Raw genomic sequence first — 26714 nt, 5'->3', positions numbered from 1 at the left:
GCGGTTCCTTGACTGCTCGTCTATAAATTTGAACCTTTTCTTTCTAAGTTGTGTTTTTTTCGAGAGACGAAGATTTTTGGGTAAGTTATTTTTTGAAAAGCAAAATATAATAAAACTGTTGATTTTATTATCTTTTGTTTTATTTTTTGTTGGCATTTTTCTCTCCAGATTTTTCTTCTTTATTTACTTTGAAATAAATGTGTTTTATTTTATTCAAGTTTTTTCTATGCATTTGTTGGAGTAAAATAATAGAAAAAAAAATCACAAATTGAAATAAATTCACATCTGTATGTTATGCATTCTTTCTTCTGAAATACTTGTTCTTCTAGTAATCATAAAGTGGAATTCATATTCACGATGAAGGGTGTTTATTTGGTTCTTCTGTCCTGCCTTGTCTTTACAAAGACTTTGACATCTAATCTTGGTGAGTTTTATATACATTGACTTAATTATTTCTTCAATGATTGCAATTATGAAACTGTTATAAATGCCAAGACGAATTCATTTTACGTACGTTTACCAAGTTATATGTATAAAGCATTTGATGTCTTTAGGTTTACAGGCAAACTGTATGATTTTTGATATAGTAAACATGTATCAAATCTTTTGAAAAACCCTCTTTTTTACTTCAGTATATATTTAAGGAAAAACTAAATTCATATCAATTCATGCCCCTGCGTTAAGGGCAATATTGCAACATAGTGAAAATTATCAATATTTTATACAACTGTATTTTCTTCTGTAATTTTATTGTCGTTTTAGGTAAACTAAATGCATTGTCATCATGTGTATTATATTCTCATTTTAAGTTAGGGAATCCCCTGTCCATGGGGAAGGGTTTGTTTGTTTTGTTTGGTGATGGGGAGTGACAAGTAAAGCTATACAGAAAACATGTTGTTTTTTTAGGTCAATCAACACTTGGTTAACCAATAGCCTTTGTCTGTAAACGATTTTACCTTTTTAAGTTAAAAACTTCACGGTATATTGACACTTGGTCATATTAAATTAAATAAATGTTTATTTTTAGGAAATTTACTTTAATTTCGTGCAAATTGTACCTCTGTATGTATTTTAGATAAAACTGTAAATATAAAGAAGATCGAACGACCTTACAATTTTTGGCCCCAGAAGCTAGGATGTAGATAAAAAGATATTTTTCTTTCTCTTGCCATATTCCCCTCCCCACATATATAAATGGTTTTAAAATATCAAGTTATAAATGGCAGGGATAACTGTCTGATGAGTTTTGGATTAGGATGTAGACTGGCTATGTAATCTTAAGGTGGGATGCTACAGCAAGATTTTATTTTATTAATAATTAATAAAATAAAATTGATAAAATGTCTCTGTGGTTCTTTTTTTCAGAGTTGACGTACGAGGATAACACACTCGGAGGTATGAGTTGGTGTTTAGTGATAGCTTTCATGTAGCGTTAAAAGCTACTAAACAAAAGAAAAAGTCATTTGAGTTTTTTGATACTGAAGATATAAACCCATTTTAAAGATGCAAGCTTTTAAACATAACCAACTTTTTTGCAGACTGTTAAATATGTGGCGTAAAGCTTTATTTTTGTACATTTCAGTTTGCATACGATCCATCAAATCCCTTTGCAAAATCCAACCAGATGATTTTCTCATAGATATGTGTTTCGCATGCTTTGAACAATTTGATAACGAAACAGCATGTAACATAAATCATTGCAGATTTGATACAGAAAAGGGATTATGTTTATTTTAAGCAATAAATATTATCAATAAGATATCAGGACTAAAGTTATATCTGGAATGTGATCTCTTTGTTTGAGTCAATTTCGAATCATTCAAAGACCTAATATGTGCAACTTCATGTACAAAAATAATATTAAGTTACAACAAGTATTCCTTTTAAAGGAATGATCGGCAATAATGATATATTGATAGCTAAAAGCAATCAACATGATCAGTTTGATGTAAAATAATTTAAAAAGTACTGTATATTTACAAAATATAGAATATTTTGAATCTGTACACCATAATTTCATCATTATAAACCGTCAACAAATTTTATTTTGAAATAAATTTGGGGAAAGCCGTTCGTAAACTCCTTGTCTAGTTTAATATTCTTAACGTAATTATTAAATGTTAATGTCTTCTTCTTCTTCTTCTTCTTCTTCTTCTTCTTCAGAATACTGAGTAGGGCTCTTCAAAGAGCATTAACACGTATACAAAGAAAGAGTTGTATTAAAATAATTTAATAAGACTGAAAAACATTGAATACCATCATAACTTGCTATTGAGGTCGCATTATAACGTTAACTTGTTTATAAATCAAGCCGTCCTCTTATGCAGTATCAATAGATCGAGGTCAGTTCACGGAGCATCTTCTTATGATTGAGGTCAGTCCATCGAGGTCAACTGCATTACTGAATGAATCTTTCGATCGAAATTCTTACGCATGAGACAAAATGTGCATTCTTGAATTAACAGGTCGAACTGTATTTTATGTATGTTTGCATCTCTTGAAATAAAACTGAGTAAAATGTTATATAAATACTAAACCAAACTTCAAGTTTTTATAAGAACTACTTTTGCAAGCGGAATGTGCGCGCACGTGGAAGCATTTGCCTGATGCCTCATATGGACACAACAGTGATTGGCCAAAGACAAAAACTCTCAAAAGACCACAATCACTCAATGTCCATTTTCATATATATAACACATAGCTTAACCGTGGAATATTTTTGGCTTGTAAAGTGTGTTGAAAGCTGCGGCAATTATAACAATTTTATATACTCAGGGTACTCATATGTTAGAATGACGAGTTTTGATATCACAACACAGACGTTAAACGCTGTAAACTGCAACGTCACAAGCAAAAATTAAAGTTCACGCTTGTTGCTGTTACAGTGGCTCTTCCATTATTACATTTGCAGACAAGAAGTTTAAAAAAAGTAAATATAAGCATTTAACCACGATTTGTTGAAAAGGAACATAGTCACTAAAGCGCGTTGCTCAATTTGTATGCACACACCACTGCAGTTATGGGACTGTATCTTTCAAAAATCATGATTTATTTTTTATGATTAAATGCATTAATATTAGTGGGGTGATTTTAGTGGATTTGCTGAGATTTTGCTTTTTTTGTAACTCATAACTTTTGTAACTTGTATGATATGCTATGAAAAATTGAAATGAAGGGCTAAATGATATGGTATGCTATGCAATAGTATGCTATGAGATTAGAACAAAATTGCTTGCTTACACAAAAGAGTTCCACACATTTGGAATTAAAATGATTAAAAGCCAAAGTTAACCACTAATGTGAGCACTTATTCTAATCTTTCAAATAAAACCTTTTAAAACCCCGTGAAAATCATGTCGCATGCTATGCTATGGTATGATATGATCTATGAGATTGTATGGTGTGAGATTCCAATGCTGTGCTATAGGATCTCAATGCTATACTTTGCTTAGGTGTATGTAGTTAAACATATGCTTGGACTGACTGTATGTACAATTTGTTCGGTTTGATTTATACAAACTTGAATCTACACAACCTGACGATGCTTTCACACAAGTTTCAGCTTTCCTGGCTGATTGGTTTCTGAGAAGAAAATGTTAAAAAATTTACTCTATATATTCCTATGTAAAATTCGACCCCCAATTTTGGCCCCACCCTACCCCCGGGAGTCATGATTTTCACAACTTTGAATCTACACTACCTGAGGATGCTTTCTTGGACTAATGGTTCATGAGAAGAAGATTCTCAATATATTCTTTTGTTAAATTTACCCCCCCCCCCCAAAAAAAAAAAAATTGTGGGCCCGCCCTACTCCTGGAAGTCGTGATTTTCACAACTTCTAATCTACACTACCTAAGGATGCTTTCATATAAGATTCAGCTTTCCTGACAGATTGGTTTCTGACAAGAAGAGTTTTAAAAATTTACTCTAAATTTCCCTGTGTAAAAATTCCAACCAACCCCCCTTTGGGGGCCCGCCCTACCCCTTGGGGTCATGATTTTTACAACTTTAAATCAAAATTACTTAACGATATCTCCACATAAGTTTCAGCATTCCTGACTGATTGGTTTCTGAAAAGAAGACTAAAGGATTTACTCTTTATATTCCTTTGTAAAATTTGAACCCCCATTATTGACCCGCCCTAGCCCCGGGAGTCATAATTTTCACAACTTTGAATCTACACTACCCGAGGATGTCTCCACACAAGTTTCAACTTTCCTGGCTGATTGGTTTCTAAGAAGAAGATTTTCAAATATTTTCTCTATATTATCCTATTTAAAATTCGACCACCCCATTGTGGCGCCACTCTACTCCCGGTGTCAGGACTTTCCAAATTTAAAATCACCACTATCTAATTCTTACTAATATCCCCTTATAAAAGGGTGTACATTGTGCCAAGTTTGGTTAAAATTGGCCCAGCGGTTCTTGAGAAGATGTTGAAAATGTGAAAAGTCTACGGACAGACGGACGACTGACAGAATGTGATCAGAATAGCTCACTTGAGCTTTCAGCATTTTATAATGACGCAGGAAATGTTCAAGAAAATGAGGTTATGACATTGAATGGCAAATCATATCAATTTTAACGATATCAAGAGTATATATTTACTCCATATACAAAGAAGCGCATTGAAGTGGTAAAATTTTATGTTCGAATGGAATGTTCTAAACTTTGTATCGAACGTCAGTTGTTAAAAAGGACATGCCCATTTCTTTTGAAACGAGGAAGACAGAATTCGTCACCATGTTTTCGGAACCGCCACTCTTCTAAACAACACAAGCAGGATTTCACACACGTGCATTATAAACAAAAACACAACTTTTTTCTTTTCAACTATGTTCAGAAACAGTGATATTGTTCAAAATAGTCAAGAATATTTTAGTAACCAATTTATTTGTGTTTTGAACTTCCTGTTACATGTATTGTATTGTAAATAAAACAAGTTTTTTTTCCACAACATATATGCACATGTTTCAGTTTTTCGTTGTAGAGAGGTAAGCTACGTTCTTCGTCTTCTTCTGCATTATTTGCTGTGCTCGCAGCATGATGAGGGGACTGAGGATATGCACGGGGCACGGAAAATATATACGGAGAAATATTGGGCTTCAGTTTGTGTCCACATTTCCAGGGTCCGCAGCCCTGCATTTGATGTTTAGAAGATGAGCAGTTCCGAAAGCATTGTTACGAATACTGTTTTCCTCGTTATAAAAGAAATGGGAGTGTCTCATGTAACAATTGACGTTCGATACAAAGTGTAGGACATTCAATTCGAACGAAAAATTTTACCACTTCAATGCGCTTCGTTGTAATTGTATTTTGTTTATTAAATTCAATGTACAAGGGATATTGGATCACAGGGGAAAAGTATGAATCAAAGCTGTAAAAGAAATGACAAATTTAATTGATAAAACCCGATAAAGAAACTTGTAAAAATCAAATGCAAATAAGTATCTGCGCTGACAATATGTGCACCGTCTACGTCGCGTATTGATAACATATATTTACATCTACCAAGTACTTACGAAAACGAAAACTTAGTTAATTCATAGCTCTAAAGAAACAACCAGACTTAAATTTAAACGCCCCGTTAATCGATTGGTCGAAATTTACAGCGGCTGAAACTGAGAAGAAATTGACAGGTCTGAAATTGACACTCCATGTTTATCGACTAGTCTAAACTTACAGCGACCTACGAAATATCACGGACTGCACGAAATAATCATGATGATGCCAGACTCAAGTTCTCACAGGAGACGATTTGGCTATTTCTTTTGACTAAGGTACTTATGTACGTTAACAATAATTTAGTGAATTTTACTAGCTTTTCATAATCAATTTATTAATTAGTGAAAAGAAAGATGTTAATATAAACAATAAAATGCTTTCTTGATGATTCCCGCGGGTTATGAAGGTAGCGATCAATGCCGAAAACATTTACATAACCCGCGTTATATGTTTTTTTGCAATGTCGCTACCTTCATATCCCGAATGAATCACCTAAGAGAGCATTTAATTGTTTAAGTCACTAGTCATATTATAAATGTGTATCCGTAATATTAAGGGGAAAAAGCAAATGCAATCTTGTAGTAACATTTTTTATGAAACATATGATCACAACTTATTTTAGGTATTCTCTGATTTATTGTGTGTAACGTTAACAATTAGTATTTTTAACAGCCTACAAAAGACCCAAATGAACCAAAATGTCAAAGAAAGATTCATTATTTCTACATAAGCTATATTTGAAATTCACCTTACTTAATATACTTTAACATTGAAGAATAGTTTCATTGAGATTATTATGAATAGCTTGTTAAAGATTATTATTAACCATTATGAAGCATCATAATTATCAATTTATTACTAAATACTGTCTTTTTTTCTTCATTGTGAGTAGAATATAGACAGAGGTTTGAGGTTTTAGAAGTGCATCGCAACAAAACTAAATATTTTTATTTTCTCTAAAATCGTGTCAAACAACCAGTCACAAATTGCGATAATAAGTTTTATTTTAAAAATAGCAAACGAAAAGCGATAGTTTGTGATAAATTATGTAATAAAGAAAATCTATTTAGCGCACGGACGTTGCGTAACCCAGTTTTGTAGTAACCCTGTTTAACGGGCCTCATAAATTTTGACAAATACTGCCTGACATAAATAAATGGTTGCGTTATTTACGTTTGCGTAATCTACTTAAGAAAGGCATTTCTTTTAATTTACTACACGTTTTTTTTAAAATATGTAAAAAGCGAGGAATTGGTTAGAATTTTAAATTAGAAGCATTTACCTTTACCCCAAAAATGATGTTTGACATCGATAAAAAAAATGGTACATTTTTATTGTATTAAAGTTATTTTGCAAGAATATTTTTCATTGCTGATACTCATTTTACAATACTTTATTTACTATGAAATCATATTCTGAAAGAAAACGTTCAGACACGTTTCTGAACAAATACAATTATTGGCAATTTTTAATATTACGTAATAATTATACTTTAATTTAAATCTTGATTTGAGACAAAATATTTGTGTATTTTAAAGATTAACAAAAACAAATAAATAAAATTAATTATAACTAAAAGACTTATTAATTGAATTACGATTGTTATCATTGCTTATCAGATTCGGCACCGTACTTCACTGTAAAAAGACAATGTTTAATTGGTGGAAATATAATGTTATCGCTCAGCTATACAAGTATCCAATTTTATAAAATAACACCTGCACTTAGTTTAAAAGTCGATGTTCACGTAATTTAGTTCAGTAAAAAAGAGTTTACGTTAAAACTGGGCCCTAAAACGACCTTCGACGGAATTAGAAATGGTCTTAATTAAAGTGTCGTAATGTATCTAATTATGCAGAAGTCAGTAATTTCAAATCTCTCGTAAATCATATATTATGACCGTGCATCTCTTTTTCCACCACTTAACATGAAAACTGTCAACATATTCTTTATTAAAAATAATATTTAAAAGGAGGAGATTTCACTGCTCGTCTATAAATTTGAACCATTTTTTTTCTAAGAGCTGTGATCATTTCAGGAGACGAAGAGAATTTATTTCTGTTGGTAAGTTATTCTTTGAAGGTAAAATATGATCAAACTTTTGATTATATAGTTTGAATTGTTTTTATGCGTTAGTTTACAACTAGTTGGTTTTCAAATACGGTTTTTTTAAATATTTTTTTTCAGGCTGGTTTTATTACGATGATATATATATATATATATATATATATTGTTATTTTTGTTTAGTATTTTATCTTCAGAGAACATAGAAAAAATACAAATCATATTCTTCAGTATGTTATGTATTTTCCCACTGTATTCTTTGTTTTTACACTTTTCTAGTATTCCTAAAGTGGATCCTGTTTCATGATGAATAGTGTAATTTTTGTTCTGCTGGCCTGTGTTGTCCTAGAAAAGACGTTGGCAAATCCACACGGTAAGTTTAATATACATTGACTTAATAACTACAATATTCATTTTATCGGTTTTTATTGATGAGATTTATTTGACAAAACTTTCCAGTATCCACGTGTTTAACTTTTTTTGTTGGGAGTAGATTTTAATCAACTCTCCTATGCAGTTACTCTGACAAACCGAAAGTGAAACAGTGTTTGGACAAAGCACAAATCACCGCCGCTGACATGACTTAGTTCTTGAAAATAACTTATAAATTCGATAAAATGTATGCTAAAGCATTGTTTTTTAAGGAAACTTATTTATAAATACTTTGAAAATAGTCAGATTTTAAATGGTACGAGCAATTTAGATATTTTTTGTAGTCGTATTGTACGCCAGAGTTCAAATAGTCTCGTTCAACTCGACACTCGGCTGTCTCCGTAAATCTTCGACAAGCAGAGAGTCTCTCTTGCTTGTCGGAGATTAACGGCGATAGCCGAGCGTTTGGTTGAACGAGACAAGAGTTCAATATTGCTTGGATCCATAAATTTTCCAGAAATATTTCTGTTACTGATACATAGTTTGAATGAAATAATTCTATCTTTAAATATTACTTAATAAGATTCATATGGGGTTTTATCAACATTCTTGTGTCGAAAAAGTTCAAAAATTCATAGTATAAAAATGTGCATAATTCAAATACAGATTAGAAACTACCCGTACTGCAAAATAACATTTCATTGATTTTAGAATAAACATCGATAAAATCAACTCCCGTCAGTTCTTCGGTACTTTGATAATTGTTCGTTTGCACACTAATTCTTTTCACGCAAGAAAGATTAGATAGCTTTAGAGGAACCTGTATTAGTGGCAGTGTTTGAGAAACAGTAATTTTTTTCTGCTGCGCAAAAGCTTGTACAGATTTCGTCTCTAATATTAACTGGATTATGATTATTTCAGAATCTTCTTATATTTCTAAAAATAAACAAAAACTATGGTTATAGAATTTTACTGCTTTTTTGACAATCTTTGGGCTACAATGAATTGTTGGTCTCATTTTTTCTATTATTTTTTTGACAATGATGCTGTGTTTTCAAAATGTTGCTGAATGCCGTTTTAAGGTAGATGTGCAGATTGGGTATTAATAATTTGTCCGTCATTTCCGGTCGTCATCGGAATCAATGGAATTGTATTTTTTATTTAAAAAGTTCTTTCGGTAACATTTCCAGAATTAAAAAAAGAACAGCGTTTGAATATAATTTACTCGTTAATCTTTTCTGATTTCGTTCGCGCATGATTTCAAAAAGGTAAAAATTTCAGCAACTAAACTTTGCTATATTTTTATCAATAGTTTAATACTTTATTGCAAAAATGCACAATATTTTATAATAAACAGAAATTGATTTAGCAACCAAACCTTGCTTTATGATTTTCTTAACTTAAATATGCATAAGTGGTACTAATAGTGACCTATCCAGTTTATTTCAACTTAAGTTTTGTTTTATGTTTCACAATTATAAACGCCAAGAAATAAGCGCATGCGGTAATCATTGTCCTGTCATAAAAAAGTTCACACAGAATTGAACTCCTTTTGACTATTACTATCTTATTGGTACATAACGGGAAACATTATTATTAATATCTACCAGTATATTATAATGAGCAAGAACAGCTAACATTCTCAAAGGCAAGGTAATTTAACTAAAAAGTGTTACTCAGTATTGGAGGATAATATGTGCTTATGTTTATATTTCATTTACATAGCATATATCAGATATGGAGAAAAAGGAAATGGCAATGAAAATAATGGCGATGGCGATGTAGATAACGACGACAACGGAAATACAAGTAGTTCTGATGATAGCGATGACAGCGATGATAACGGAGAGAACAAAAACAACGGAAATAACGAAGGTAATAATGTGTATACCATTAAAACAAGAAAATAATATTTGTAACTTTTTATTATTATGATTATTTGCGTTTCAAATAGAATTTACAAATATTTCAACATTTTCTATGATGCATATCTCAGATGATGTAGTAAAATTTGGGAATGTATTTTACAACATACTATGATCAAGTAACACTTTGTCAAACCAATAGAATGATACTAAATCACAATATTAACACAAAACATTTAAATCAAATAATTGGTTTATTCTGTTTATGCTCTATCAGACTTCAACTTTGTTCAGTTTATATTTCAAAGACATTATGTAAGCGTATGTTCACAATGAAAATAAAGCACTACTGAAGATCATCACTACATTTTATACATGATTTTTTTTATTTCATTGGTGCATGCATTACGTCTATGGCAAGCGTGGGCTTTTTATATGAAGTATACTTATAAATATAAATAAATTTGCCTCTTAGAATTGTCATGATGATTAGATAAGTGTACGGGGTCACACATTTTGGTAAAAAAAAATCCCAAAACTCTTGCTAAGCAAATTTATAAAACATTTATTATTTACACTAAAAACCGAAACTAAAACTAAATAATTTGTAAAGTATATCTCCCTTATATTGTGTTAAAAATGTAAAGCTACTTTGAATACATTGTACTTCCGTTTCCAACGAGAGACGTACCATATTGTGTTCATAAGCTTTATTTTTATCTTATTCTTCTTTTACCCCACTTTGTTTTTCTTTAAGGTACATTACCTTAAAAACGTATGGATGGTTTTGTAATTTCAGAGATGATAAAAAGTACTCAGCCTTGCATTATTGACCTAACTTCCGGTCGCCAAGATCCACCGATATCTGATTTCTTAAATGTGATTTTGTCCGTCTTATATCACTAAAACAGTTCAAGATAAAAACTTGAAATTTTCAAAGATAGAAGATATATAATTTGTTAAATACACCAGAAGCAAACAAGAAATTGGCTTTTAAATGTTTCTGCGTTTTTGGCGAAATTTCTCATCTTCTTTAAGGCATATAATCGATCATTACATATATACGAATGGCCGGTATTCCTTTCCTTTGAGATATCAGATATACCTCAATAATATTTATTTTTCTGATTTTGTCCACCCGATCTCAAAACCTTTAAGCAATTGAGCAACCGAACTTTGCTACATAATAGACCCCTTCATGTAAACTTGCATAAAAGGCATCAATAATTTGTCCGTCACTTCCGATCGTCACCGGAGGCAGACAAAATGTTATGTTATACTTTTTAATTTTTAATAGAATTTTCCAGATTGTTTTACAAAAACCAACACATCATTTAGATAGTAAATACACATTTCTGTTCATTGAGGTATATGAGATATCTTATTAATATTTTTCTCTTTAGCCCCCGACTGGGGACTATAGTTTTCCTTTGCGCCCGTAAGTCTGTTTGTCTGTCCCACTTTAGTTTCCTACTTTTTGTTTTCTTTATGCGATTAAGGAATAAATGTAACTTGCCGAACAGCTTCAAAATGTCAAAAAACAGGTCAAGTTATCACTTTTGTAGCGTCTGGTTGACATTTTTTCGAGAAAATACTTTTTTGTATTTCATTGTTTTAATGTTTGGGTTTGTTATCGAGTTCAGTGTGTATTGAATAAACGGGGCCAGGGTGTGTGGTATGTGGTCAGTGATAGTATCGGGCGTTACTTGAAACATTATATTTTTATCATTTCTAACAAACAAATAAGTTCTATATAATAATGTCAAGTTTTGTGCTGTATATTTAATGGGCAGGTTTTTTGTAGTATTACAATCGGGTTCGTTATCGGGTTGGGCTGTTTAACTGTTTGGTTTGATTTAGGGTACAGAAGACGGTAAGAAGTGATATTGTGCATAACAGTGTATTGTTTTCACAAAGTTCTATCAGCGAATACTGAATAAACTTGGCGAATTTACAGGAGATAAAATATAGAGTATTATTTTACCAACTTCGTATTTCATTTCGATATCAGCTGTATAATTCAATTTCCTCTGTTCTTTTATCTCTTATTATTAAAGCATGATACCTCCTTTATAATAGTTCTGACATAGTTGTATGCTTCAAAACTTTCATAGAATAATAGCAACCGGTAGGGGACGTGTATTGCTTATGCAATACTCCCAGAATGCTTGTTTATTTTGTCAGCGCGATATCTCAATAATGTTTAGTGTCAATAGTTTTCTATTAAAAAAAAACAACTGACTATGTTGGTGTGTAAAGTAGGTAACCATGGTGTCACTTTTTTTTTGTTATTGTCATGTTGTAATTTTAAATATGAACATTTGCAAATATGATCTCTTATAACCTATAGAAAAGCGAAAGCGTTCAACTCTGTATGAACTATTCAATGTCGTCACTCTGATCGTGCTTATCGCTTAGATTATTGTTAACATAAAACCTAGGTTTTTTTAACAGTTCTGAACAAGTTGTCTTTTTCAAACGTAAAAATAAGTAATAAAAAGCAATGTTATAACCGGGATATTAAGTTGGTTTGTACGTTCTCAAATTTATTGAAAAGCCCTTCGGGATTCACAGGATTTCTTCACGTGACCAATCAAATTCATGTCCGGGTGACATTTTTCATTTGCTGTTAATATCTTAAATAATGTCAGAGGACGAAATACTATTTGATTTTTATATAGATAGGATTCTCAATTTCAAACTGAAAATAAAGTTTTCTTTTTTTTCATGGTCTTTGCAATTGTAATTTAGTGTCTAATGACACTTTTGTAACTAATACTTTTTTGGATCAAAAACTCTTTAGGATTGTATAGTATCATTTCGAGGGAAGAACTATCCGTTGTTCGAAACAAGATGGTTATTGTTGCTTAGGTGAGCTATGTGGCCCTTTGTCTTCTTTGTTTCATACAGTGATAACTGGTTTGCAGGACATTTTCGCGACGTCGAGGCATTTACAAATCTTGAGAAAATTTCTCTCTCGTGACTAATTGTCAGTATTAACATTTTCAACCGTCTTTTTCTGTGATAACATTACGAATCAGTTTTACAACCTATGGCCCAATAATTTCATAAAAGATGAGCGACACACAATAGGCGTGTCTTATAGCATAATGGTAAATTAAAAACGGTATTTGCTGCGCCGCGTAGTAATACATAGCATGTGCTACATGAAAAAAAAATAGTGGTTTTAAATTGTACAAATTGGAAATAGCCTAATATATAAGTAATAAGGAATCATTTTTTTATTATTATGAGGTGATAATTTGGTCGTAGCGTGATCAAATTTATCATAAAGCACTTCGGGCGTTATTGCATTTGACCAAAATTATGATATCATAATGCTCACAGAATGATTCCTTGTTCCTTAAATAATATCAATTAATGCAATTTAATGTTTTTCTTTTAACTTTCAGTCTGCAGAGAGACTTTCAGAGCACTTTGCTTCACGTTTACAGATAGGGACAAAACACCCGATTGTGTCAAATGTTTTGAGTACTTTGATGACGAGATTCCATGTCTCAAAGGAAGAAATTGCGTATGGGATAGTAAGAGAAAAGCATGTGTTTATTCCTTTTATTGATGGTTATGAATAAAAGTTCTCGAGAAAAGATCGAAATTTTTGAATTTCTCATAGTGTGTGTTTGTTCTTTTTGTTCCCCATAATTAGTTCACCTTAGTCACTCCTGTGACCTATTGCATTTGGTTTTCCTCCGTCGTCGTGTGTTAACAATTGAACATTTTTTATTTCGTCGAAACAAGTTTTTGACCATTTCTTTTCAATTGTAGTTTGATGTATCTTTCTGCCAATTCTGGTAAGGGAAACATAGAATATAACTTTAATGACTCTTGCCTCAAAGGGACCTTAAAAGCTGGGCAAAAATGTCTAAACTTTGACAATTAAAAAACAATCTTATTCTGATCTTTCACACATCTGTGAGCAGAACTGAATCATAATGATGTAGATTACGAACATTTCATGTCCCCTGGGATACAGGTTTCGACAATTGGGGGAAGGGGCAAGATGGATTTCTAGTGTTACGTTTGGAATATTTTTTGGGTCGCGTCGGTCGGGTTTTAAATTTTTCGATTTGATTTTTTGTTTTTCGGTTCGGGACAACTTTCAAATAAATTCTTCAAAAGTTTATTTTTTTTCTATTTTTCTTTCTTTAGTAACAAACCTCAACACATTAACAAGTTTCCTTACCAGAAATTCAAATTACGTTTGACGATTTTCAGTTTAATTTAAATAAAACTTGATTTAAAGCATAATTTCACTACATATAACTTAATAAAAAAAGACATAAGTACCACAAAGGATTTTCCATTTTCATTACGAGGTTTCCTTTTGAGAGATTATAAACAAGTGTACATGTGGTCGATTTTTCAATACATGTCTTTCCTTTTTATATATATTTTAATATTTCTTTAAAAAAATGTTTAGAAGAGAGATCATTATTGTTATATGTTAACTGAATATGTATATTGATGATTTGAAAAAAACTAAAGTCTGATGATATGTCTGTGTACTTTGGATGTACCTGTAACACACACCGTGTGTTCTGTTTTCTGTAACCACACAGATTTTCCCACATTGTAAAATAAATGCATGATTTTAAACATTGACCGCACAGTAGGAGTTCTAGTCACTAAGAGAGAGAGAGAGAGAGAGAGAGAGAGAGAGAGAGAGAGAGAGAAAGTGAGAGAGAGAGAGAGAGACATCTAGAGTTTTATTATCTTACATCATTTCATTGTCTAAGCATTCTGAATACTTTACCGTCCTACGTGTACACATGACATGAATTTTATGTACAGATAAACTTTTTACCGGTGAAATATTAAGTGTAAAGGTTTTCAGCGCTTAATTTTCATGAATTTTTTCCGTGAAAATTAACACGAAGTTGCGATTATCCCTTTAGGATGCCAGAATACAACCCGAATTTTATGAACTTATCTATTATTTGATTTATATCGTAAACTGCAGGCACGTAGCATAGTTTTTGGAAGTGGAAGGGACAGAGTCATCCAAAAAATCCAAGCCAAAAAAAATAGATAAAAAAGAATTAAATTAAAATAAACAACGGTTACTTTCCAAAATCCTGAAATCCTAATCCATTATTTATATATCATTTCTGTTATCTTTACGCACGAAGAGACCAAAAATAAAAATCAGTTATCGTTGAGGATGTAGTAAATTCGTTGTTGACAGCTACCCACGAATACCACGAAAACTGAGGCACCTCCAACTCTAATGAGTGTATTGTACAAAAAAAATTGGAGTAATTTTCTCGTTTTATTTTGACCGAAAATTTTCCTTGATAAAATACTCGCAAAAGTTAAGTTTTAGTGGAATTTTAAATCCTATTTTTCATTTCTCGTGTCCGTAAAATACTAGATTCATGAAAGGATAACTGACTGTTTCTTAAAAAAACCTTAATGAATTACAGATGTTGTTTTTCAAAAAGTTAATATTGGACCTTACAAGTTATTAAAAAAGCGTAAACTGCTAAAAGCTTTTTTATATCGTATAAAACTAATCAATATTGAATTCATTCCTTAGAAAAAAAAATCATTTTATTCTAAATCTAAAAAGCGCTATAAAAAGATAGTTTGTTATCAGGTTTTCGAAAATCAAGTGTCACAATAGGCTGCTTCTTTATTGCCAGCCTTTGGAGGACATAAAAAAGAAAACAGGAGGTCCATGGGCCACATCGCTCACTTGGGCCCGTTTCTCAAAAAAGCCTACGTCCAGTCGTAAACTTACTCCGGACTAAATTGGGGACTAAACCCCAAACCCAGACTAAGTTGCGTTTCACAAAAAGGCGGAAACTTAGTCGGAACTAAATTTGGGTTTAAATCTACGCTTGCCAATGGGTAGGCGTAAGTCCTTAGTCTGTGCACAAAAATGGCGAGTGTTTTGTTTCTAAGGCAACATAAACAGAGAATTTTAATTTTGGGTTGTTTTCTTGTTATTAGGGAAAACATTCACATTTATTAAAATATTTGTACATGTACGTATAACTTAAAAATACCTATTGTTCGATAACTGTTCCTTTTTTTTAAATAAATTAAGATTGAATTAATTAAATTGAAAAATAATGGGCTTAACTTATTAAACGTATGTAATATACATTACTACTCGTTGATGAAATTAACCTTAACTACAAAAAATTAAAAATCGGTATACCCCGATAAATGATATAAGCACAATAATTAAAAAGATGCTATAATTCTAAATTAAACATGTACAATGTATTCCACGACAAGATAAATGTATATAAGCACGAATAGCTTATTGATTTTTGAATCATTACTCAGTAAGCATAGACTAGAATTTATTGTTTCTAGTCAAATTTGAACCTATGTAAAGAAACTTATTTCAAAATATTGAGAATACTCCTTTAAATAGGAGCAACTCAAAACGTTTACAGATTGAATTTGTCATTGTGTGTGGTTGTATTTTCCTTTCCTATTACTTACAATTTTACAACACGCACGCGTTCTCGTATGGAATTTTTTTACTCCTAGTATCTTTACAAAACCGTATGAAAGCTACATGTTATTTGAAATGTTTATGAACTCGCATTAAGATACAATCAATTTTTGTTTGTTAAAATATTACTTTAAAATATGTTTTAGAATGCAGAGTGTATGTCAATTTTAGATCTATTGTCTTAAATTTGCCAATGACAAAGAGTGAAATGCGCGGGTAGGATAAGGCAACTCCGAGTTTAATGACCGTCAAAATTATGATCAATTTAAAAAATGTTTATTTTTATGAAAACAGCGCGGGATATTAATACCAAGTGAAAGAGTTCACCAAGATATTATATTTCTACTTTGGAATCGACTCAATCTTTGAAGCTGCCGTGCCATGGTATCACGTGACAGTTAAAAATAGATCACTTTTTTACCTTAACAAAAAATCAAAAAGTGTAACACTACCCCAAAGTTCATTTGTATGTTTGCTACAATAATTCGATTGGCAATTAGCTCATGTTTATTAGTATTACTGCTAGAATCCTATTGTACATCGCATAAAATAAATATTGTAAATATTTATCGGAAACCCTCTCAACTTCTAAAATTTCACTGAAAATACTACGTATTTTTCGTTTAAAACAACAAAGCACATGATTCTAGCAGCACTTTTCAGGTAGTTTAGGTCATATACCGTTGCTATTTACCAAAATCATCTTTCCTAATATCCGGGGTAGTGTTACACTTTTGCCATTTTTTGTACACACTTACAGAGGAAAGGCTGGTCAAGCCATATAAATGTCGATCTGCTTACCTTATAACACTCGCTGATTAAACAAAATATCCATGCCTGTATTATCCTGATTATATTCTAACTGACACTCATCTAAATCTTAGGTATCTGTATTAAATAAGTCTTTTTTCGGCATTGTTTACACTGCATTCCGATAATTTGTCTCCCGACATGATCTTCTCTTTTAAACATGCTTGTGACGTCATAAATGTTAATTATACGTAATAGAGAGAACTTGAAGATATATTCAGTTAGGAGAGTTTCTAGTGATATTTTATGTCTGTAGTTTTTATAATTTAAACCAGATATAAAGTTAAAATCGACATGTTTCTGAGTTAAATATGACATCATGCTGCTTATTGTGACGTCATATCGATCAGAGGAATTTGATCGCTGTTAGTTGCCTTATCATACCCGCGTGGTTGAATATTAAACGGGGGAGAATAATTCCCTGTATACGGTATATATTACTTTCACTCCCCCCCCCCCCGAAAAAACCCCAAATCAATCAAATGATTAAATTAAAAACAGGAAAGGGAGTAGGGGAGAGCCTGGTCTCAAATATTGAAAATTCCTGTGTTTTTAATTGTTGACAGTATCTTTCAAAACTATCATCATTTAAATTGCAGATAATCAAGAATCGTCTTCATGTCATTGTCTACATTCTTTCAATATTGGAACAGAGGATGGAACTTTTCTTCCTTCTGTAGACATGGACAAGGTTCATGTACATGATATTATACAGTAGATATTTTCGATTTCAGTTGGTTGCTGTTTAAGGATTACGTTTACTCAGGGGCTAAAAAAAATTCACTAATAGGAAACGAAAAACTACGTATTGTACATTGTAGTCCCACTATGGTGGTGCTATTTTTCACTTTCAAAATAGTACGTCAATGACCTACTTTTTCTGCTAGTGACCTCTGAATGTTTTTTGAAAAAATTGTCAAAATTTGTCAGAATTGTCCACCATTTTCAAGGTTTTCTTTATTTTGTTATTATTAGAAATAATTATACAATTTGTAGGTTGGGAAATGATAAAATATAAATAGCTTTACTAATTTTATTTTTGAATGAATCGTATTTTAGGTTTAATTTTGTCCGAATTTCCTCTATCAATTTCCAAAATTTTTGATCGAGTTTTACAAAAAACTGACTAATAGGAGCTCCAAACAATTGATTGCCTAAGACTGTTTTTTTTTGCCTGTATAATGTTGACATTAACATTATATAAGGTCAATGATCAAAATTTCGAGATATTTTATCTTGAATCGATTTTATGCATTTTACAGATTTTTCCGATCGCGTGCCAGCCAGTGATATAAATTTATATACGAGTAAATGCAACCATAAAATATATTAAATGATATGAAAAAACATATAGAAACTTATCTTTTGCAATAACATTGCAACAGAAAGTTTTTAAGAGAAAATAAGAAAAATGAAAAAAAATTAGTCCGAATTTCCTTTATTTTACAATATTAATCTACCTTTGTCGACGCATATCTTCCTCAGATAAACAAATTATGAATATCAACATCAATATTTGTTAATAGCGCTGTTATTTTATGGTTTTAAAACAACTTTGGACTTCAGATATTGAACTTTGTAAAAATATTTTTTGAAATCCCAAACCCTGAGTAAACGTAATCCTTAACTAATGGACAAATCATTTTCTATAAATAATGTAGTTATGTGATGTAAAAGAATCAAGCCTTATCCCAAAAAGAATCAAGCGTTATCCCAGTATCTAAAAGTGTCAAAATATCTATATGAAGCATGACTTATCATTCTGCAGACGTATGCGGGCATAAATACTGTACCTTGTCCCTGCATTCTAGAAATATTTCAATTTTACACGAATATTGGAGTTAATTTCTATGCATTGTTTCGTTCAATTAATATGTACAATTGTGCCTACTTGGTTTCTGAAACCTCATATATCCGCCTCTTTCATATCAACTGTATTTCTCTAAATTTTCATTATGTTAAGAAGTGTATAGGCATTTGTTCTACTTTCATTAATATACACTATTATAAATAACTTGAACTATGCACATTCAGTGGTATATTATATTAGTGATATGTGTACTCTTGAGTACATGTACTATGAATTGGAAAGTTGATCCACCACATATAATCATAGCCTCAAAGCAAAACAGAATAGGATATGCGCATGCTTAATACTCAGCGGAGATGTCTAAGTTCTTTGACATTTAAACCCTAACTTACGCCACTTTTAGAAACGCAATTTAGACCCGACTAAATAATGGCGTAACTTTGTTAGTCGGACTAACTTAATCCCAAATTTACGCCTTTTTGAGAAACGTGCCCCAGAGCAACAATTTTGACCTTGACCTATTTGGATCTCGGGGTCAATTATCATGAAAATATTCCTCACAATAATGACTTGTTTCATATATGGATGATATATAACATATAGCTGACATCATTCTTTTTCACTTATTAAATTTGCCCCATATTACAATCCTTTGGGAGAAGGGGAGACATGTGTTTTTTGTAAAAAAAACAAACAAACAAAAAAACAATACCCACTAGTTTATAACATATATTTACATCTACCAAGTATTATTCCCCCTATTAGAGAAAGATGTTAATATTAACAAAAAAATCCTTTCCTGATGATTCATGAGGGTTATGAAGGTAGCGATCATTGCGGAAAAATTTACATAACCCGCGTTATATGTATTTTTTTCTGCAATGTTGCTACCTTTATATCCCGAATGAATCACCAAGGAAAGCATTTTATTGTTTAAGTAACTAGTTATATTGTAAATTTGTATACGTAATATTAAGGGGGGGGGGAAGCAAATGGAATCTTGAGGTCACATTTTTAATTTAACATATGATTACAACTTATTGAAAGTATTTTTTGTTCTATTGTGTGTTACGTTAACATTAAGTATCTTTATCTGCCTGCAAGAAACCCAAATAAACTAAAATGTTATAGATAGAATCATTATTTATACATTAGCTTTATTAGAAATTCACCATATCTAATATACCCTAACACTGAAGAATAGTTCGATTGAGATTATTATTAATAGCTTGATTTAGATTATTATTCATAGTTTGATTGAGATTATTATTAACCGTTATGAAACATCATAATAATCAATACATTACTAAATATTGTCTTTCTTTTTTATCAGAGTAGACTATTGACAAAGGTTTAAGGTTTTAGAAGTGCATCGCAACAAAACTAAATATTTTTATTTTCTCTGAAATCGTGTCAAATTAACAAACAGTCAAAAATTGCGATAAAATGTTTTATAATATAAATTGCAAACAATAAGCGATAGTTTGTGATACATTATTTAATGAAGAAAATATTCTACTTTAGGGTACGGGCGTTGCGTAACCCAGTTTTGTAGTAACCCTGTTAAACGGGCTTTATAAATTATGACGAATACACAATTTCTTTTATTTCTGTCTTGCCTTACATAAATAAATGTTTCCCTAATATACGTTTCCGTAATCTACTTAAGAAAGGCATTTCCTTTAATTTATTACGCGGTTTTCTTAAATACGTAAAAATCAAGGAATTGGTTAGAATTTTAAATTAGAAGCATTTATCTTTACCCTAAAAATGATGCTTGACATCGATCAAATAAATGCTACATTTCCTTTCGTATTAAAGTCATTTTGCAAGAATATTTTTTATTGCTGTCAGATATTCATTTTACAATACTTTATTTACTATCAGATTCTGAAAGAAAACGTTCAGACACGTTTCTGAACAAATAGAATTATTGGCAATTTTTAATATTACGTAATAATCATACTTTAATTTAAATCTTGATTTAAGACAAAATATTTGCGTATTTTTCAGTATAACAAACACAAATAAATAAAATTAATTATAACTAAAAGACTTATTAATTGAATCACGATTGTTACCATTACTTATCAGATTCGACACCGAACTTCACTGTAAAAAGACAATGTTTAATTGGTGGAAATATAATGTTATCGTCCAGCTATACAAGTATCCAATTTTATAAAATAACACCTGCACTTAGTTTATAAGTCGATGTTCACGTAATTTAGTTCAGTAAAAAAGAGTTTACGTTGAAACTGGGCCCTGAAACGACCTTCGACGGAATTAGAAATGGTCTTAATTAAAGTGTCGTAATGTATCTAATTATTCAGAAGTCAGCAATGCCTTCAGTAATTTTAAATCTCTCGTAAATCATATATTATGACCGTGCATCTATTTTTCCACCATATAACATTAAAACTGTCAGCATATTCTTTATTATAAATAGTATTTAAAAGGAGGAAATTTCACTGCTCGTCTATAAATTTGAATCATTTTCTTTCTCAGAGCTGTGGTCGTTTCAGGAGACGAAGAGAACTTTCTGTTGTTGGTAAGTTAATCTTTAAAGGCAAAATATAATCAAACTTCTGATTAAATAGTTTAATATGTAATTGTTTTTATGCGTAAGTTTACCATTACTTGGTTTTAAAACTCGTTTATTTAAATATTTTTTCAGGGTGTTTTATTACCATGACATAAATATATTGTTATTTTTGTTGATTTTTGTTATCTTCAAAAGAATAAGAGAACACAGAAAAAATACAAATCAAATTTAATATTCATATTTTATGCATTTTTCCATTGTATTCCTTGTTTTTGTGCTTATCTAGTACTCCTAACGTGGACCCTATTTCATGATGAATAGCGTGATTTTAGTTCTGCTGGCCTGTCTTGTCTTAGAGAAGACGTTGGCAAATCCACACGGTGAGTTCCATATTCATTGACTTAATAAGTACATGTTCATTAAATCGGTTATAATTGACATAATTAATTTGACAAATCTTTCCAGGTTTACGTATTTAATAATTGTATAATCCTAGGTTTCTCTTTAAAGTAATTATGTTATGATCATTTCAGAATCATTTTATATCTCTGAAAATAGACGAAGACTATGGTCATAGAATTTTACACATTTTTTTTTTACAATCTTTGTGCTACATTGAATTGTTGGTCTCATTTGTTCTTTCATTTTTTGACAATGATGTTTCTTTAAAAATGTTGCTGAATGTTGTTTTAGGGTGGATGTGCAGATTAGGTATTGATGATTGGTCCGTCATTTCCGGTCGTCATCGGAAGCAACAAATTTTATTTTTTTAATTAAAAAATTATTTTGGTAACATTTCCAGATTTAAAAAAACAACTTTGAAAATGGTATTTACTCGAGTATTTCTTTACCCTTAAATACCAAATGCACGATAACATTTTATGTATATTGAATATGGTTACTAAGTACGTTGTAGGAAACGTCACTTCGTTTTTACACAGATACAAACAAAATTGGAATAACATCTAACTACATTATAGACCTTGTATAAATATTAAGGCTGACATGAATTCATAAAAGCATTTGGTCGCCATATTAGTTTTGATCGCTTTACATCTGCCACTGGGGTACATATTCCGGTTGAGAAAGTTACGGTTGGGTGCTCTCCGATCGAAACATTAAGGCTACACGTACTTGCAAAGCATTAACTACGCATTGTAGTAAAATGTGAGTAACAAATGAGTAAAGAGTACTATCAATCAATGAAAAAAATATATTTATTCTTCGAAAGAATTAAATAATTTTCAATGTACCTGTAATATGTTGCACTGATATTGCTGCCTTACTTCGTATGTATATCGAACACGTGTGTCGTTTATACAAAGTGCATAACGTCTGCATCTTGTAACCTCGACGTCGGTTTATCAAACACAGTAGATTAATGATAGTAAATCCAAGAAAGAACAATGTTACATCGTTTCAATCGGTTTCTACAAAAACACTCCGTTTCTAAAACCCATGCGGTCATTCACTCATTGCACGTGAGTGGTTTGCGCATGTGCGATGTTATAACAGATACAGTAAAACGTTCAGCAACGATTGAGAATTTATGAACTATTTGAATCTGATATCAGTTTTTCTTGCTTTGTTGTTCATTGGATATATTCCTTACCAATGCAGTGGTTGATATATTTGTTTTGTTTAAAACGCGTTTCTACAAGTATTTCTGTCCAATGTTACGTGTTCGGAAGAATGAAATTCATGAATGCGGTAAAGCATGAATAATGCTATCGGCCTTATATAGAGGTGTTTAGCGATGAACAGAACAATAGAAACCGACAACTTATCTGGCAGTGTTCGAAGATATAAGGGAAATAATGCATATATATGAATTCATGTGTGCTTTAAATAACATTGTACATTTTATCAACGATGTCCGCCAATTTTGCAATTTTCATATTTCAATTCAAGGATGAGGAAGGCTAACGCTATTTATGTTTGATGTCTACATATTAGTTTTTGGTTGGTTCTATATCCTAATCGAGGGATCATGGTGTATTTTTGTACTTTTTTTACTCAACTTTGCAATTCAGAACTGTTTTGAATTTTAAAATTCCTTTTCACTACTTTATGGTCGATTTAACAACTTTGGTTAAAATATCAAAATAAAAACGCATACGTCAATAAAAAAATTACCGTTGATCATCATGATCTACTCGATGTTTACAATAAAATAACATTTATTTTTATATATTAAATTTTTTGGAGTTGCTTCTAATCAAATCTCCTATGCAGTTACTCTGGCAAACCGAAACTGACACAGTGTTTGGACCTTAGCACAAATAATCACCGCTGTCAAGAGTTAGTTCTTCAAAATAATCGATAAATTCGATGTAATATACGCTGAAGCATATTTTTAAAGGAAACGTATTTATAAATACCTTAAAAATAGTCAGATTTTAAATAGTACGAACAATTTAGAATTCTTTTGCAATCGTATGTATTCCTACGCCAGAGTTAATATATTCTCGTTCAACCATCGGCTGTCTTCGTACATCTTCGACAAGCAGAGAGTCAGTCTATAGTTAGAGATCGCATCATCAAGCTATCACGTGACCTGGTATCTCTTACTTGTCGGAGATTAACGGAGACAGCGGAGCATCTGGTTGAACGAGACTAGAGTTCATTATTGGTTGGATCCATCAAATTTTTGAAACAGTCCGAGTACCGATACATAGTTTGATGAAATCAATTCTATTTTTAAATATTACACAACATGATTCTTAAGAGGTTTTCTCCAAATTCTTGTCGAAAAAGTCCGAGAATTAATATTATAAAAATGTGCGTAATTCAAATACATATTACAAACTTCTTGCCAAGCAAAATAACATATCGTTGATTTTAAGATAAATAATAATCGATAAAATCAACTCCCGTCAGTACCTCTGTACTTGATTTAAAGTTAATTTTTAGGGGTGTTCGGTGGAAAAATTTTCATAGATTAATAAAATTAAAGAACAAAAAGGTTAACAAACTTAGACGAGATTTATTGATGAGAATTTGAGAATGATATGTGTTTATGTTTATAATTCATTTACATAGCAAATAACGGATATGGAGAAAACGATGGCAATGAAAATGATGGAGATTGCGATGTAGATAACGGCGACAACGAAAATACAAGTAGTTCTGATGATAGCGATGACAGCGATGATAGGGAAGAAAACAAGGAAAAAGGAAATAACGAAGGTAATAATGTGAAAACTATTAAAACAGGGATATGGTTTTGATGACATTACAATGTTATGATTAATTGGATGGGTGTTGCTAAAACGCGGAACGGAAAGGAAAACAGAAAATATCATATCACGTTTATCGCTTTAAAAGGGTATAGACTGGCCAAGAACGATTTACTTTGTATCATTTATTCATATATAATGAATGATTATCAACATGTTGCTGCCTTATTGATATTCTTATGAATGTCTATCAAATATAGCATTGCATTCATTTGGCTTTAATTGAGTACGAAACGAAAAAAAAATCAAATTTATACGAATTGTGAAACATTAACATGATTGAACGAGCAAAATAGCTACAACTTTTTACTTATTTTTCATATATGGTATTGCTGGCACATCAGCGTTACGTACGCAGTTAGTGAAAGAGTTTAATGAGTATTTTTATATTTATACCTACATCAACATGGAATTTTCGGTGCTCTATACGATCTTGTATCATTGCTGCGATGGTTTTGCTTTGATGACCTTTGTGTTTTTATTTCTGATACACCATGGTTTAGCTGTGCTCTAACAGCTGTGGTGTATCCAGATAAACCATATTCAGATTATAAATAAAGTGAAACAAGCAAAAAAAGATTTAATGACAAAAATATGAAAAAAATGGTTTGTTTCCTTGCATATATCAAAAACACAAACTTTTTTAAGCATGATATTGAACTGAGTGCAAAATTAGGATCCAAAAGTGCATAGTTTTAAGAATCGACACACATTTGTTTTATGCCGTAAAATTTAAAACACAATTGCTAAAGACTGACTTCGAGGCGTCACTTTTCTCGTCGTTGTCGGAATGTTTTCCTGATATTGGCGATACATCTAGATCCATCTCGGGCGTTAATGCGATCTCACATTTCGTCTTCTTGGGAGGATCCAAAACTTTCGATACACTTTCGTGAAGAACGGAATTTGTACGCTTGTACTTCCTAACAGCCGATTCGTACCTATGACCGGTTCTACTTATAATATCTTGCTCGTCGACGCCCGCTTGATACAGCTGGGTAGCACAGGTCCTTTTACCGGAATAATTTGTAAAATTCCCGACAAGTCCAGCGTTTCCGGTTATCTCTTTCATCAGACCCTTGATTTTGTTTATCCAAAGAACCTGCTCGCTGTACTTGATATCACTTGCCAAAGGTCGTCGGTAAAATACACCCCTGTGTCCGAGGGCGTCAATATATGCCAGGTAAAAGTCAGCCAGACACCTCTCCGCTGAAAATACAAAATTAGAATTCGATGGTGACGTTAAATAATGTATTTACAAATACAAAAAAATTAATATAGCTACTGTATTTACATAATCCTAATAACGGGTAACCTTAAGAAATATCTCATGGAAAAATGCACATTAAAAAAATATACATTTTTATACTTTATTAATATTTACAAAGTTTAACTCACCATTGAGGCAGTAGTGTTTTATATCCTTGTTTTGCAACTGAATATGCCTTAGGCCTCCTTTATAAGTTTTTGATGATCGTCCATGAAAATGAATGTATTTCCCTCTGTCATCACAGCCTAAATCAAACTGATAGCATTCCAGTGATTTGTGTTCATCATACGCACGTAGCCCAAAAAGTTTACAGTTATAAAAAATCACTGTGTATTGCAACGCCTTAGAAGAATGCATAACAAATACTTTTTGGCCCCAAATTTTTTCTTCGTCTTCTGGTAAAATTGGATCCGCCTGGCGAACTTTTGTTCCTAATCCCTTTGATATCAGTTCTTTCATTCGCGCGTCTAAAACCCGCTGAAACACAGCAAATATGTGATCCTTTTCGTCTAAAAAGTTCATATTGTGAATGTTTTCATCCCTCAAGTAACGTAATAAACCACACACAATGTAGTATAGCGAACGCAGTGGGTATTCCGATCCGTCTAGTTTTCTAACCTCCAAAACAAATCGCTGCATCCAGTAAATAAGAGTTTCACTCGTCATCTCGGTCAACAGTGGTACATTGACCCGCGCGATACGCCACTTGTTAAATGTCTCAATCGCCCACTTGGTATTCTTGCG

At 31.7% G+C, this 26714-nt stretch overlaps 1 protein-coding gene and 2 long non-coding RNA genes across 4 annotated transcripts in view; all 3 read left to right on the top strand.

The window, feature by feature from the left end:
* Positions 1-317: 317 nt before the first annotated feature.
* LOC105329225 (uncharacterized) lies at positions 318-1759 on the top strand. Its single transcript, XR_010711758.1, has 3 exons — positions 318-424; positions 1366-1395; positions 1583-1759. It is a non-coding gene; the product is annotated as an uncharacterized lncRNA (long non-coding RNA).
* A 5676-nt stretch (positions 1760-7435) lies between these two features.
* LOC105329224 (uncharacterized) lies at positions 7436-13429 on the top strand. Its single transcript, XR_010711757.1, has 4 exons — positions 7436-7569; positions 7849-7942; positions 9667-9816; positions 13220-13429. It is a non-coding gene; the product is annotated as an uncharacterized lncRNA (long non-coding RNA).
* A 7942-nt stretch (positions 13430-21371) lies between these two features.
* Positions 21372-26714, top strand: part of LOC105327823 (uncharacterized) — a 72182-nt gene continuing 66839 nt past the window's right edge. For both annotated transcript variants that reach the window (XM_066089310.1, XM_066089308.1), the window contains exons 1-3: positions 21372-21467; positions 21748-21841; positions 24504-24650. In XM_066089310.1, coding sequence (XP_065945382.1) covers positions 21772-21841; positions 24504-24650 — 217 coding nt within the window. In that variant the 5' untranslated portion in view covers positions 21372-21467; positions 21748-21771. The remainder of the gene's footprint in view (positions 21468-21747; positions 21842-24503; positions 24651-26714) is intronic.

This window comes from Magallana gigas, chromosome 1 (genome assembly GCF_963853765.1).
Source record: "Magallana gigas chromosome 1, xbMagGiga1.1, whole genome shotgun sequence".
Lineage (NCBI taxonomy): Eukaryota > Metazoa > Mollusca > Bivalvia > Ostreida > Ostreidae > Magallana > Magallana gigas.
The sequence above is the reverse complement of the archived record's forward strand: the minus strand, read 5'-3'. Positions and strand labels throughout refer to the sequence as shown.